At 38.4% G+C, this 16,861-nt stretch overlaps 1 protein-coding gene across 2 annotated transcripts in view; it reads left to right on the top strand.

The window, feature by feature from the left end:
- Positions 1-16,861, top strand: part of dmd (dystrophin) — a 1,291,331-nt gene that overhangs the window by 138,671 nt on the left and 1,135,799 nt on the right. For both annotated transcript variants that reach the window (XM_048602828.1, XM_048602824.1), the window contains exon 6: positions 2,235-2,416. In XM_048602828.1, coding sequence (XP_048458785.1) covers positions 2,235-2,416 — 182 coding nt within the window. The remainder of the gene's footprint in view (positions 1-2,234; positions 2,417-16,861) is intronic.

Below are 16,861 nucleotides of genomic sequence, written 5' to 3'. Positions count from 1 at the left end.
TTTCTATGCAGAGTTTGACATCAAACTAATATCTCAAGCTTTTAAAGTCTGAAGTGATGTAGATAGTTAAATGTATAAACATAGTCATTGATCAAACTCACTGCTCACTGAAGAAAGATAGTTGTTATTATTTTGCAATGGTTTAAAATGTGACAGTGCATGTGGTGTCCATGAAGACTGTGTAAACAATTTGCTTTGAAATCCTTGAATCATCTTCATTATTTCTTGAAAGGTTCACTTTACGTTGTGCAAGCTTCTATTTTTAAAACATCAATAAGGGCCTTTAAAAATTCAATAATTTCTTGGGTTTTTTTTGTTGCTTTTATTAAACCTTTTATTTACAGGTTTCGTGTACTGGACCAAATCACAGCATCGTATGTGAAATTCCGTGGGGTTCCTCTTTCCAGACACAAATAAAAACCTTAAACAATTCCTTGCGTACTCTGCTGATAATATATTTTAAAAGGAAAAAGACATGGTGGCATTCTGGCATAAATTTAGCATTGCCTGGCCACACATCTTCGAAGTCAGAGGTTCCAGCTGCAAAGTGAATTGCTTTGATGACTTGCACATTGAATCCATCAGAAGGTGACATTTATTTTTGTAGCACAGCCTGGTGGCCTTCCTTGATATAGGTGCCAAGTGTTCAACATTACTATTCATTTAAGACTTAAGTCCCAGCATCACTCTGCCAGAAAAACAGGACAGACTCCATTCCCATTAAAATGAATCCAACTGGATGACTAAACTGGAAGTGCCTCGCTGGTAGGAAGGTGACTTAAAAGCAATTATGCAAGCAAGGCATGCTGATGTTAATTTGCCAAAAGCACATTGTTGCCTATACGTTATGCCACCTGTAGATAGAATAAAATCACATATCCAAAGCCATGGGCTGTAATTACAGTTAGCTATACCCAGCAAAAGCCTCATTAGGAGAGCTTAATATCTCCAGTGGCGGTGATGCTGGGTAGTTTGACACTAAGGAAACTATCAAAGACAGTGGAATTTGGAGACTGCTTGGTCAAAACAGGATTTGTATGAGGACTTTATTCATCTTTTACAATAAATCCAGAACTCTTATAATAATCCAACTTTGTTAGTGAGATGACAGGTTTGTTTGAAGAAAACATTAACAGATGCACAACAGGAATTCTCCAGTTGCATTTATGTAGAATCTAAGAGTCATTTCTATAAGAGAAAAAAGTAATGGGACATGAGAAGTGTTTTTGTAAGTTCTCTAGCTCAGTTTGTTTACACACATAAATTAAGAAAGTCTCAGAGCTGATTGTCAGTCGGGTTTGGGTTCCAGGTTTGGGGTCAGAAAGATCTTGATTGCTGGCCACTGGCCTTTGCAGGATTGGACTTGGCTATGGTACCCACTCGGGGAGAACAGCCTGCTGCAGGTAATTGAGATTCAACCAAGACTATGACCATTTGGACAAGGGATAGATTATCCATGTTAGCAAAAAGAGTAGGTGACTAAAGGAACGGGCTTGGGTAAAATCACTGATAAAGATGTGTTGGATGGGAAAAGTGGCAGTGTTGATAGAAGTGCTGTGGCTCCGAAATACACTTCTTAAGATTTTCATTGCTCGAACCAAGCAACATGAATTTCATTCATAAAGCAACATAGAAATGGATTTACACCCATGTTCATAATAAAAGAAATATAACAAGCATAATATGATACTAAGAATAGCTTAACTTTTTTGTATGTTTGTAAAAACACCACTGGGTCAGGAACACTTACTGCGAATTTGTTTTCATTTTTCGCATTGTGAGTGTAATTGTTATGTTGAACCCATAGTCACATTATTACTTTAAACTTCCAAGGACCTGGCCCTTCAGTATGCAGCCCTCAAGTTGTTCCTGTGAGGTCTCTTTACAGTAACAATCAGTAAAATACAAAATGTATACAGCCAGTTTTTAGTTTCCTAAAGAACAGTGGCAGAATTGGCTTTGCCTGAGGAAAGAAAATAACCATTCTAAAATTATGTACGATCTTCATTTGTATGCAATGCTGGTAGTTTGAAGTGTAGAGCTATCTCGCATTGCCCTAATTAGTCTCTGGAGGACATGCATCTAGAATTGCCTTGTTCATTAGGCTGTCTATTTCCTGATGGGTTGATTGGTTGATTCTTGCTGTGTAACAGCGTGCATCACCCCACATTAGAAGTGCAAGTAAACAAACCTTTCCCTTTCTTTTAAAAAAATATCCACGCTTCTTTTTACAGACGTTGCAACTGCACACCCGGACAAGAAGTCCATCATTATGTACATCACGTCGCTCTTCCAGGTTCTGCCCCAGCAAGTAACCATTGAAGCCATCCAGGAGGTTGAAACTCTGCCACGACAGCCAAAGGTCACTCAGGAAGAACAAACAGAGATGCTGCAAAAGCAGCATTTCTCCCAGCAGGTGATGATTTGAAAACTTGACCAAAAGTACCTGTTAAGTATGCTTCAAGTGTAGTCATTCTGTTCGCATTTAACCACTTGAATGCCAAGAATCTTGGCATGTCCTTAGTTTGCATGTGGTGTCTGCAGTATATTCCTTGCAAAGTTGGAATTCTGGGTGTCTGGAACAGTAAAGTGCTGAATACATCAGCTAAGACAACACAGAGCATTTCCATATTCACAAATGTTTGAATTGTGGCAAGAATTTAATTAGATCTTTACAAAGTTAAATGATGAATATTTTGTCCACATGCTCATATCCTAATTTCAGCCATAGAGGTACAAAGCAAGGTTTGGGGAATTCAGCTACAGGTGAGAATGGAATTAGGACAAATTGCTGTAGGCTGTTGGCATGAAATGTTTAATGGTTACAAAGTGAGCCTGGCAGAGGCCCTGGATTGGCTTGCATATTTTGTAAGAAAATCCATCTTGGTATGTGGTCTGTGATTAAAAGGTAAAGTTAAATATTCACCCATAATTTATGAATGTTTCTGCATGCTATAAAAATTGCTTAGTGTTGTTTGTGATTTGCTTCAATTTTTTTTATTCTGTTCTGCTTTTCTGATAGGCTGTGGTGTGTATTTTGTTGCCATGGTAACAGTTTCATTTATCAGAACTCTGCTGTGCAGCTTTTGTAGGAATCTTCACAGTTCTTTTTATTAAGTAGATACAACACGCTACAACAACCCAAACACAAAATGTAACGGTTGTGCAATACTGGAGTGAGATTAGGATGGAGTTTTAAATCTTAACTCTTTCAGAACTCTCTTAAATTGTCCTGTTCATAAAGTAACCGAGAATATTGTACAGTTACAATCACGTTGGAGTAACAGCCTAAAAAAATGACAGCAAGTGTGATATGGTTATGATATTTGTATCCCAAAGTACTCATTTCACCCAAGAAATAATTTGAGCAAAATATGTTGTGTTAAAGCTATCAATGTCTATAGAGGCTGCTGCTGCAGTTTAGTGGAAATTTTGATTACATTATTCATTTGGAAGCACCTCTGTTTGTTAATATCTGACTGGAATAATATGGGAATATAATAGAAAGGTATGGAGAACAAAATAGTGACAAGTTTGAAAGTAATAAAAGAGTTCAGGTAATTGGGACTGACATTGAAGCATGAGCTAATTAGATAAAGCATTAATAATACTGTACTGAAAATAATGTATAATGTACACTAAGGAACATAGGCATTTAAATTTGACTTAGCAATAGTTTTTAAATGTATCAGCAGAAAAATTATCTTGCAAAGTAATGGATTTTGCTGACAGTTATGATCCTTGTACAGCATGGTAATGGTTTAATGTGAAATTCAAACTTCAAGTTATTAGCTGAAAGGATGAAATGTGAAGATTTCACAATGTAAAATAACTATTTTGGTATTGATGGCTAAGACAAATTATTGTTGTTGATTAAACACTATTTAATTTTGTCAGCACCTTATGCTTTAAACAACTGTAGAACTTTCAACAGCCAAATGGAATTTCACCTTCTCTAAGTTCACTGGCAACTGAAAGCTCCCACTTTTTTTATATTAATCAATCTCTTAAGTACGTGTTAGGTAGGTGCCATTATCTCTAGTTGTGGTCACTTTATTCTGCAATAGAGAGATGTGTGCATGTCTCAGTGTTCATGTTGAACAGTTGGCAGTGTATGTGTCAGCTGGGAAATGTGGCTGCAAGGCTTAGAGCAGTGTTCGGTGTGAAGGGGTCAGGTAAATTATGAATGTGTGGTCTGACTCGGGATTGATAAAGATTGATGGTAGGTCAGTAATGGAGGTGAGGTAAATTGCACAGTTTGTAAGCGTACAGCTACAATTTAGTGATTTGGTATTTGAAGGTGTAGTTGCTGATCTTGACTATGTGAGATCATTGAACCTTTTGCAGCACTACATGCACATTCTTAGAACATGACTCCTGACATTGATTGCCATTGCTATCTGGTTCCACTGTCTCTTAAATACTTGTGTAGGGTGTGTGCAGCTCTCTTGCTATTGCACCTCCTTTACCAAGTCTTCTGATGCTGTGTCCATGAATCTAAGACCATGCTGTCTCCCATATTGTGCCAGTATTCAGCCTTTTTTTCCACCACATACCTCCCTCCTTCCCCTTTAAGAGGAGATGGGTGGCTTCAACCAACATACGAGCTTTGACTCACGCTAGTCTGGGAGGAGTTAAGTCGAAAGTAAACACAAGTATTGACCAGTTTTGCTAAATGGCCTGTTTTGAGCAGTAGATTCTTCATGTAAAAATATTGTGATAACAAACATGTACTCGGGGTAGTAAAGAAACCATGTCACAGGATTAACAGCTGCCTAATGTTACACAGCAGTGTTTTCACTTTTAGTATGAAAATTAAACTGGGACCCCTCTAAGGCCACTACCTACTTGGATCACATGGAAATGTTGCACCTGTGAACATTTCACCATCACATTATTTTGTAGAAAGCGTTGCAAACATACCAAATTTGCGCTCACACCTTGAAGCAATGGTAGGTATTTTGAGAGATCCAAAGGAGTCCCTTTAGTAGGAACCGGATAAAATGGTCTGCATCATTGTAGTTTAACGCATTGTGGATAACACAGCAATGAAAGAATAACTGGGATTGCAGTAGGCACAGCGTCAAGAATGGGCATCATTAGGTCAAGAAGAATTGGATGAAGACCCAAGAGAACCACAAGAAGGAAGGATCATGCAGAACATTGCTTCTGGATAGGACAGGGAACTACTGCTAGAGTTCTCCATGTGCTGTTCAATCTCCTTATCTGAGAAAAAAATACACAATTAGTGTGCATTTGTGTAAACCCCCATGGAGGAGACAGTGCTGATAGTCATTGGTACAGATACTACTGAGATTGCTGCCAGTAATAGGGCTAAAACCATTGATGACAGAATATTTTTACCTACCGCTCCTGTTATTGTCCCATCTCCAAATCTTATCATCTGACATACAAGCTGTAGATGGTGTAAGCATGTATCTCTCGCTTTCCACCTTTCCCTCACTGCAAGCTGACCCTTGAGCATTTATTTTTTCAAATACCCAAGAACGTCTACCAGGTCACATATTGGTGTTTTGCCATTTGTGGAGCAGACTGGAGCTATCACCTGGAAACTACCTGTGCCATTGAGCCATACTCTTTCAGCTGAAGAATGAAGTTTGACCTGAACTCCTCTGCTTTTCTTTGAAATAGTGCCACAGAATGTTTTAACAATTTAAAATCTCACCCAATGGATGGCACTTCCAGAGGTCAGCACTCCGTCATTACTGCTCTGAAATGTCAGCTTGGATCATGAGTTTGGCTCACTGGAGTTGCCATTGAGCTTAACTGTGAAAGTTGAAGTGCTACCACTGAACTAAAGCTGGCAGCATTCGCCTATTCCTTGTCGTTTTATTATTGAATTATTGCAGTGGAATGATGACTGCAAACTCTGCAACATAAATTAATGTGTTAAATCCCAAATATGATAAAGATTTTTTCTGATCACAGTATTAACAGTGAAAAATGTTAGTATGCAGATACGGCAAGTAATTAGGAATGCTAATGGAATGTTACCATTTTCCTTTGCAAGGGGTATTAAATACTAAGGAGAAAGCTTAGTTATACGGGACACTGGTGAGATCACTGGATACAGTATTAGTCACCTTCTTTAAGGCAAGATGTAAATGCACTAGTGGCAGTTCAGCGAAAATTGATCAGACCTATACTTGGAATGAGTGGGTTGCCTTATGAATTATCAAAATCAGTCAGTCTAGCTGCAATATGAATCTCTGGCGCTAATTGTTTATGCACATGTAGAAGCTAATGGTTAAAATAAGCTTTTGAGAAGTTTTCTGACCTGTTTTACACAAACATCACACCCTCGTAGCAGGATGAAAATATTTTTTGTCACTTGTACTCATTTAGTGGCTCATTAGCAGCTTGAGATATATTCAAAGATTGTTATTAAAGGTGTAATATGATTTCAAAATGGTACTTTGCTTTTGATACCATGCCAAGACTTTTAAGAAAAAAATAGCATTTAACATGCTACTTAATAAGAGTTCCATCTGATACTGAATTGAATAGACAAAGAAAAGTCACTTAAATTGAGATTGGGATTTCTGTATCAATTACACAGAGGCTCATGTGAATAATTGATATTTTTTAAATAGACTGAAATAATTTATGGTCTACTAATTGGTATAGAAATTGATATATAATTCATTTGAAGATAGTTGCTTCCCCCTGTCCATCCCCTGTGTCTTGTTTATTTTTCTTGATGAATGTATTGCAAATGCACACTAGCCAGTCTATATGTAAACAGGGGCTGGGCTCCTCTACTGAGTAACCTAGTTCTGTTGTTATGGATTGGAATACCAGGATGTGCCAAGAGTGAACTAGAGGTAGTATTTGACTAGTCTCTTTTGTTTCTTGATGAATGACCAGGCCTTTGCTACCAATAAGCCAGACATTTAAAATTTAGTTGTACAAGCCACTAAGTTTGTCGTTAGTCTGTGGTAGCATCTCTTTTAGCCGCATGGCAGAACATCAGTCAGCCTTGCACCACCTTAACCTGAAGACATTCATTAAATGTACAAGATGCGAATTCTACATTACTTTAGTTTTCAAGATAGACTCCAACAACAGTGAAAGCTTTTACTTATTTGCCATATTTCACATCCATTGATTGTCCAAAACATTTTTCCTGCCAATTAAATATTTATGGGGCAAAAACAGAAGTTGCTGGAAAAGCTCAGCAGGTCTGGCAGCAACTGTGAAGAAAAAAATCAGAGTTAACGTTTCGGATCCGGTAACCCTTCCTCACAACTGGATGTAGTTGTTGCAATATCTGCAAGTCTGGCAACCAAGTTATTCACAAACATCAGTGAGAGAAATGATCAAAAACACTCTTTTCCCCTCACAGTCAAAAATTATTAACCAGATCTTCCAACTGACCAGGCTTGTTTTTGATTTGTTAGCTTGACTGTAAAAAAAAATTCTGCCAGTAAATGATCAACAATGAACTTTAAAGAACAACATGTATTAGTAACACGAGGTCCATCCTTCCAGTCACTTAGATAAGAGCCATTATTTTATGTCAGTGATTTCATTCAGTGAGATGATTAACTTTAGTTTAACATTTACTTCGTGGGATATAAACTAACAGTTCTGGAACTAACCGTAATTACCTGGCCGATTCAGCAGTGTTCCAGAAACCTATCACCCACAATGTGAAGGTACATTGGCTTTCAAAAAGGTTACTGTGTGTAGAGTGCTGTTTAGAAATGGGGTATTCTGCTTCCACCAGTGAAAAGTTGACATTTTTGAGTTAAAAAGAAGTCGATATTTGATTCGTCTGATGTGAATTGTCTCCTGATTTTGAGGATGGTGATAGAGGCATTTTCAGCGCCACCTTTCATTCATGTTTGGAATTCTGCATTTTCTTCCAATAAGGATAATCATTGGTTGTGAGTCGTACTATGGTGGAGAATTCTTGTGTTGCTAAGATTTCTTGCACTTGGCTTATATTTATTTTTCATATTTTTGTACTTGTTGATACCCTTTCCACAATGTTTGTGTGCTTCTCCCAATTTCCCCTTTTCAGATCACAGTCCATGTTCGCACACCTTCACCTTTTAAACGCTACAAAAGCTATGCCTACACACAAGCCGCTTACGTTATGTCTTCTGACCAAAAGATGGACCTCCGTCCAAAGGTCTGTCAACACTGCATGGTTCTCTCAACTTGCTTGTTCTTTTCCTCTGATTTCACTCTGCACGTAACAGTGGTACAAGTGCTAACTAACAGTGAAGTGAATGATTAATGACATATGCTTTGAGGGCTGTTCTGAGTTTTTGATTGGCTATTCTGGACTGAGGCTTTATTAATTACTTTAATCCCATTAGTTTTGTAGAATTGCAAGCAGCAAGAGGTATAATCAGTTCACACTGTATGCATTGCACTTCCATGTTGATGGATTTCTGTTTCTATGGCACAAGCCTGGTGCTAAACTAATTAATTGCAATATTTTGTTTTGTTTAAAAACTGGACTAGAATACTATCAATATATATTTTCTTTTAATCACAATAATATTGGAGAGTACATTTTTGACTCTTAGACTACTTGCAGCAATTAAAGCCACTTTAGAGAAGTGTTTCACATGGTTGCATTGTTGACCAAATATGTGAACCATTGATTTTTAACAGATATTTTGTGCCATATATTCCAGAATCTTAATTTAGATTTTAGAGCACAAGGTATGAGGAAGCAAAATATTCATTTAAATCTTTAAAGAGGGATAGGGCTGTATACTGTGATTACTTGTGGATTTCGTTTAAATTCATGTGATATAGGTTTAGGTGAGCTTAAGCCTGTCACTTCACTGTCCTGGGTCCAAATCCTGGAATTCCCTCCTAATACCTTTGTGGATCAACCTACAGGAGGTGGACTACAGCGGTTCAAGAAGGCAGCTAAACACCACCTTCTCAAGGGCAACTAGGAATGGGCAAGAAATGCTGGCCAACCAGTGATGCCCACATTCCCACAAAATGAATTTCAAAAAAACTAGCAATTTGAAGATTGAAAGTTTGTGAAAGAAAATTGATGATTATAAAGCATTAATTGCACTAAATTATCGATGCTAATATATTAATATTGTCATCAAAATGGAACTTCTCAATGGCTCATCATTACAAAGGCAGATGTAATGCTAATATTTCTAACATGAAGTTTATTCTGGTATTAATAAAGGAGACTTAAAATGGGCTATGCAATTGTTTCAGAGAGTTCAATGTTGGAAATCTTACACTAAAATCAATATGTTTTTATTAGTATCAACATGTTCAAAATGAACATTTCAAATTATGATACAAGACAATATATACCTGAGCTACACCTTACAGCATGTCTGAGTAAATTCCCATTTTTGATTTTAATTTTCATAACTGTTTTACATGCATCAATGACAACATAGTCGAGCAACAATCTGACAAAACTGAGTTGCTGAATCACTCTTGCAGTCAATGTCCTGGACTCCATGATTACCACCCTCTGGTATGTTTTGTCCCACCAGCAGGGGAAGTTCACGAGAGGTGTTGATGCATGGACTACAGTCTGGAAGGAGATTTCCTGTGCCTTCTTAACAGGGACATTCCGTTCCTGTTAAACTGGGGAATCAACCCGCAATCAGTGAAGAGTGCAGGGGACCAAGCCAGAAGCAACACGTGACGTTTCTAAAGATGAGGCATCAGCCTCCTGCAGCTACGGCATAAGGCTATTCATGTGCCAAAAATTGGAAGCGTCAACTAATAGACAGGAGTGACCAATCAACTAGCAAATCAGATCAAAGCTTTGAAGTCCTGTCACATCTTTTGCAAGTGATGGTGTCCATCCTGAACAGTTGTGAAGTATGCAATAGACAAGGTTGAAGTATTTGTAACTATTATTGGTGAGAAGTACCATCTGGATGATCCATCTTGAGTTCCTCCTGAGGTCCCCGTCATGAAAGATGCCAATTTGATTCAAGAATGAAGTCAGTGGGAAGGTCAGGGTGGGTGGTGTATGGAGAGGTGCTAAACTCCCCACTGCTGGAATCACACTTAACACAAAGGAAGATGGTTGTGGTTGTTGGAGGTTAATCATCTCAGTCCCAGGACGTCTGAGCAGGAGTTTCTCTGGTAATGTCCTAGGCCAAACCACCTTCAGCTGCTGCTTCAATCACTGTCCCACCATCATTAAGTCAGTAGTGGGGAACCAGTGTTCCCTCTAAATTGGCAGTTGCTGGGATGTTCCACATGTGCCAATCATTTTGCCAATGCATTGGCTTCCACTTCCAGAAGCTGCTACCACACTCTGCTTTGGGTGTGCACAGCAGAAAACATTGTTCGAGGAAAAGGTGGTGGGTGGATGTTCAGTGATGATTGCAGAATGTTGAATAACATTTGTAATTCTTCAGATGCAAGATTTTAGACATTATTGGGACTTAATAAATGGCAAGCAATATTTACACTGAGCAAATGCCAATAAATCACCGTTACTAACATGGGAGAATCTAACTAAATCCTTTTGACCTTCAATGGTGAACCACTCCCACTAATATTCTGTGTTGCTGTGAACCAGTTACATAAATACTGTGGCTACAAGAGCGGGCCAAATTCTGGGAATATTGTGGCAGATAACTCATCTTCTGACTTCACAAACATGTCCACCATCAACAAAGCACAAATTAAGAGTCTGATGGAACGCTCCCCACTTGTTTACATGGCTGCAGCTCCAACAACATTTGAGAAACTTGACACCATCCAAGGCAGAGCAGTCTGCTTTATTATTGCCTCATCCACCACCATCAGCATTCATTTCTTCCATCACCAACACACAATGCCATAACAATTGCAGCAACTTGTTCAGCCTCTTTCGACAGTCCCTTCCAAACCCGTTGGCTTCTACCGCTCAGAATGGAAAGGGCAGCACATAGGCAGAAATACTGGTGCCTGTAGGTTTCCTGCACTTTTCTGATTTGAAACCATATCGCTGTTCCCTCACTGTTAAAACCCTGGTGCTCCCTTCCTAAAAGTACTGTGGATGTATCTGCACCACATGGATAATAGCAGTCATCTGCCTCCCTCTCAAAGGTAATTAGGAATGTGCAAAGAATGTGGGGCCAATCACTGGTGCCTGCATCTTTTCTTAAAAGGCCAATCAGTTTAGATTCTGACAAAGCAGTGACAACTAACTAAAATTTGATTTTTGCTGTATGTACTTTGGGAAGCTAGGATTCACATTCCATTCTTCTATCCAACAAAGTCATAATCTTGCTTGTATTCTCATCTTATACCTGGCTTGGTATTGTGTCAGAAAGTGGTTAACCATCATATCAATAGGGTACTCACTACTTAAGATATGTTATTACTTCTATCAGAATGTTCATCATGCATTCTCAATGCAGTATGAGAAATGTGGCTCTTATGGGATAATCCTATCCGTCGTGCTTGGGTCTTTTAATAAATAGTGCTGACAAAAGTTTTGAATTTATGTTACTTCTTTGCTCTTAAGGAAAGGAATAAAATACCTGTCCTAATGCTGATGACTTTAATTAGTGATGTATCTTCCTTGTTGATTGTATCTAAAAGGGCACAATTGCTTTAATATTGCTATTTTATTAGGGATGACAAAAAGGCAGAGATGATCCTCTCTTTGGATTATTTTAGGCATTACAACCCAATTACCAGGTTTGACAGAGAAATGAGGAATTAAATATGCAGAAAGCATTCCTGAAGGTAATCTAGCTATGAATTATTTGAAAATTACTGAGACTAAAGTTTTTAAATGGCAGTAACTCAGGTATTTTCTGAAGTATACTGCTTGATATATGCTCTCTATAAGTCTCAGTGGATTGAAGAACATGGTAGAAATTTGATAGTGATGTGATAGGAAATAGTAAAATGAATAATTATTTTTAATCATGAAATGAATTTTTTTTTCATCAGGATAAGTGGAGAGTAGTCAAGTTTATTTTAATCTTAAAAGCATTTTATAAAAATTGGATTAACATTGTTGGGATAATAGGATTATTGGGTAGTCATTTGCTAGTGCAAAACTTGAGTATTGCAGAAAATAAAACAGTTTGTCAAAGCTTTCCATCTGCCCTCAATAGGACATTTTCAAAATTACCAATGTAAGAAGGAACACTGTTATATAACGTGAGAAAAAAGTGCTGATTGATTGACAGGTGAATTCTGATTAAGACATTGCCATGAAGTCAGCAGTTAATTGATGACTGGCCATTAACTGCCAAGTTTTGTTTAAATTTAAACCAGGCAGGCTGACACAAATTGTTCAAGGCATTGCCCTGAGGAATGAATCAGAATGGCTGCTGTCTATTTTGTTAAGTTGAAACAGATGCAGTGTGAGTACTTGTCATTTTTAATCTGTGATGAGCAAGGCTCTGTGTATCCATATATTTTGCTTCCAGAATATGCAAGACTGAAAGAAATAGGAGAAGGAAAGGCTATTTGATGCATTGAGTCTGTTCTATCAGTTAAGATGATCACAGTTTATCTTGACTTCAGTTTCTTGTGCTCCCATCAATAGTTCTTTGCTCACCAATGGTTCAAATATCTGTTTAACTCAGGTTTAAATTAATTAACTGACACCCAATACAGATCTCAAGGATCGAGAATTTCAAAAGATAATGATTGTCTAAAAGAAGAATAATTTCCATCTGAATTGGAGGATTTTTTACTGTAAAGCTCTGTTCTATTATTCTGGATTTCCCTAAGAGGGGAAACATCCTCTGAGCATTTACTCTTATCAAATCCCCTTAGAATATTTTTTTCAATAAGATCAATGAGTATGGGCTTAACCTTTCCTCACAAGACAATTCTTTCTTTCAGGAATGAACCTGATAAAGCTCCTCTGAACAGCTCCTAGTGAAGTAGGTCACTGTTTAAGCAAGGAGATCAAATTCGTAAACACTACTATAAGTGTTGTCTCACCAAGACTTTATACAATTGCAACAAAGGTGATTTACCTTGCTTATTTTTCACTGTACCTGCATACTAACCTTTGTGTCTAATTTGATAGTCACTGATATTCAGATCGCTCTGACCTGTAACATTTTGAGATGGCTATCTTAATAATTATCTGCTTCTCAAGACTTCTATCATAGATAACCTCAACTTTTCTCTCATTAAACTCCATCTGTCAAATCTTTGTCCACTCACCTAACCCATCTAATAACCTAAACCATCTAACAGATCTCTTAGACTGTTTGGACTGAATTTTGCTGCCAACTTCTTGATGCTGACCCAGACTTACAAAAAGTAGAACTGCTTGGATACTTTACCAGCAGTGTCCTGTTCACTGGTTGCCTTCAGGATCATTGTTTGAAGACCGTGGATACGCTCACATCCTGTTAGGATAATTAGTAGGCTGGCAGCTTTGACCCTCAGCAGCACTATGTCACAGTACATCCAGCTAAATAACTGTATAACGATAAATTCAGGGTGTTGGGAGTTTAGTTTATTTATTCGTGGGATGTGAGCGTCGCTGGCCGGCCAGCACTTATTGCCCTTCCCTCGTTGCCCTTGAGAAGGTGATGCTGAGCTGCCTTCTTGAACTGCTGCAGTCCACCTGCTGTGGGTTGAGCCATGGTGCCATGTGAGGGAATTCCAGGATTTTGACACAGTGGCAGTAAAGGAACGGTGATATATTTCCAAGTCAGGATGGTGAGTGGCTTGGAGGGGAGCTTGAAGATGCTGGTGTTCCCATGTATCTGCTGCCCTTCTAGTGGAAGTGGTTGTGGGTTTGGAAGGTGCTGTCTGAAGGTCTATGGTGAATTTCTGCAGTGCATCCTCGAGATAGTACACACTGCTGCAACTGAGCATCGGTGGTGAAGGGATTGGATGCTTGTGGATGTACTGCCAATCATGCGGGCTGCTTTGTCCTGAATTCTGTCAATCTTCTTGAGTATTGCTGGGACTGCGCTCATCCAGGCAAGTGGGCAGTATTCCATCACACTCCTGAGTTGTGCTTTGTAGATGGTGGACAGTCTTTGAGGAGTCAGGAGGTGAGTTACTCACCACAGTATTCCTCGCTTGAGGGAAAAGGCTACTGGGAGGAGTTGTTAGGACCATCAGTGCTCCCTTTCCTGTTCTTGACTTGAACGAAGGAACAGAATGGTACACTCGATGGACCAAAGGGCCTCTCCTATACTGTCTGACTTATGACCTTTTTTGGGATGGAATCATTGGGCCTGAATCCTCACCCTGGAATGTAAGGTGGAAGGCCACCTCAATGAAGCTGGCCACCTGGCCATGTACTAGGGAGGTTCCCTGACTGGACCAAAATGCTTGTGGCCCCACTTATTTGTCCCCATTAGCCCCACATTATGGTGATTAGACTGCCCATCTTCATGGAGAGGCAGCAAAGTTGCACCTCTGCCTGCCACCATTTGTGTAATGCCTGGAGATGTCCTTCATTACCAGCCCCCACCCCTCTTCCTGCCTCTTGAGGACCTTTAAAATGCAGCTGTTTGTATCCTCCTGACAATTTGCTTTCCTCCTCAACATTACCATCATTGTGTTTGACTACATTCCATGCTGTTCCTTTGGCCAAGTCATTAACACAGCTTATAAATAGTTTCAGCCCTAACATTAATGTCTGTGATACTTCCCAGTTACTTCGTCAATGTGAAAATGCCCAGTTTATCCCAATTCTCCATTTCCTGGTACTCAATCAATTCTCTATCCATGCTAATATATAATTCCCAACACCATGAGTGTTTATCCTGTGCAGTAACCTTTTATGTGGCTCGTTATTAAATGCCTGTTGAATTCCATCTGCAGGTTCCTTTTTATCCACCCAGCTTTGTTAAATGCTCAAATAAGTTTAATAAATTTGTGAACTGCAGTTTCCCTTCCTTAACCCAGGTTGTCTTTGGTCGATTCTATATTTATTTTCAAAATGTCATGCTACTGCTTATTTAATAATGGATTCCAACACTTTCCCAATGATAGATGTTAGACTTTTGTTCACTTTTTCATGGGATGTGAGCATAGTTGGCAGGAACAGCATTTGTTGTCTCTTTCCAACTGCTGTTGAGAATGTGCATCGAAAGGTGCAATCCCCTTTTTATTCCAGTGGTGCTAAGTGTTTATTTCACCATATTTAAAAAATCATTCATTTAATCTCACTCACTGCTTTTAATGTCCCTCAAATATGCAGTCCTTTATGAAAAGAAAACAAAAATAATTCCATATCAAAGCAAGTCTTTTAGTGTTGTTTTGGAATTGTTAATTGAACTATGTATCTGCAGACTCCCACACCATGTTAATTTTAGCTTGTGCAAGTGATTAAATAGTAATGATACTGCAATGATATCACTTAGTAATATTTGCATATCTACTGAAACTGCAAGCATGGATTTTATTTTACTCCAACTGAACAGGCATGCATTTTTTTTGCCAAATTTTAAACGGGAATGGATTCGTTGACATTTTTACATACCTTGCCTTGTTTTCACAAGCATTTATGCCTCAACTGTAAAGTCATAGAACACTTACTGCATGCTAAGACTATTCATGGAGTGAAAATGGATTTTGTGTGTCCTGTGCAATGTGATTCAATGAACACCTGAGGTTGGGTTTTCACTATTTGCTTTGTGCATGGCCCCCTTTCTGTTACCAGTCAGAATAGAATCTGTTCGGAAATAGAGTGGATTTCCTGGTCTAGTTTCTCCCTGCTCCTTTTGAAGGCCTTGGTGTTTCCAGAACAACATGTAAACCCAGCCCATTATCTCTTTTTTATTTGGGATGGGGAAGTGAATATAGGCAGCTTGCTTAAGGAATTTGTTAATCTTCCACCCATTAATTAGTATAATTTATTTTTTTTTCTCAGGTTGTCATAATTCTAAGTTCCTTCTTGTCATAATTGGAATATAATATGTGTTGTTTAACATCTACAGGAAGTGTGTGCTATGTATATGATATAGAATGTTGAATATTGTATATGATTGTATACTATAAACTAATTAAGAAATTAATTGCAATAAACAAGTTTAATATTGTAGTATATTTCAAAATACAATGATGCTGAAATTCCTAGAGCAATACACCACTTTCTTCTAACATTTCGTCAATCTGATTGTGTACATGCCACAGAAGATGCTGGAAATGTGAACAGAACTTCATGAACATTAGGCCCAAAACTCTAGGTCCCCAAATAATGGAAGTTAATGGGAAGGAAATAAATGGAATTGCAGAGATGGAACCAGAGTGCATCAGAATTAAATTAGATACAGAAAGAGAGAGTGATAAATTGAACTTTAAGAAGGGGAGACAGATAGGAAAATTAAGAAGAGAACTGCAATTTAGATTATCTCCAGGATCAATTTACTTGCTATGAGACCCCACAAATGTTCTATTTCAACGTTTTCAAGGCTGACTTTTGCATAATGGCCATATTGATCATTACCATGTCCTTGTGCTAAGAAATATATCAGCATGAAATATCTTACATGAGATTCACTTGTATTTATGGCATGGAGCAACAATTGTGCGACACTCATCAGGAAGTAGATGGTAACTTCTATTTTAGCAATGCTGATTGTAGTTCACCGTAAACAGTCCGGCAGTTCAGCAGTTTGCGGTGATTCATAACTCATGATGTATCTTGTCTTCATCACAGGTTGCTGTTCATTTCTACGCAGTGATTGGAGGGTGCTTGGAAGTTGTCTGTACTTTTACAGCAGCATCTATGACTCAGCATACACATTTCTGTAGAAATGCTTGTACAATCAGTTAGTGCCAGTAAGATTTCAGTTGTTAGTAATAGATACTGACTGATATGTCAGATCAGAGCAGATAAAATTGTTACAGTTTAAGAACTGCACAGAAACCACAAAATGCACAATATTAACTT

Source organism: Rhincodon typus, chromosome 11, assembly GCF_021869965.1.
Source record: "Rhincodon typus isolate 14 chromosome 11, sRhiTyp1.1, whole genome shotgun sequence".
NCBI lineage: Eukaryota > Metazoa > Chordata > Chondrichthyes > Orectolobiformes > Rhincodontidae > Rhincodon > Rhincodon typus.
Note: the sequence above shows the minus strand (reverse complement) of the source record. Positions and strands in the feature narration are given on the sequence as shown.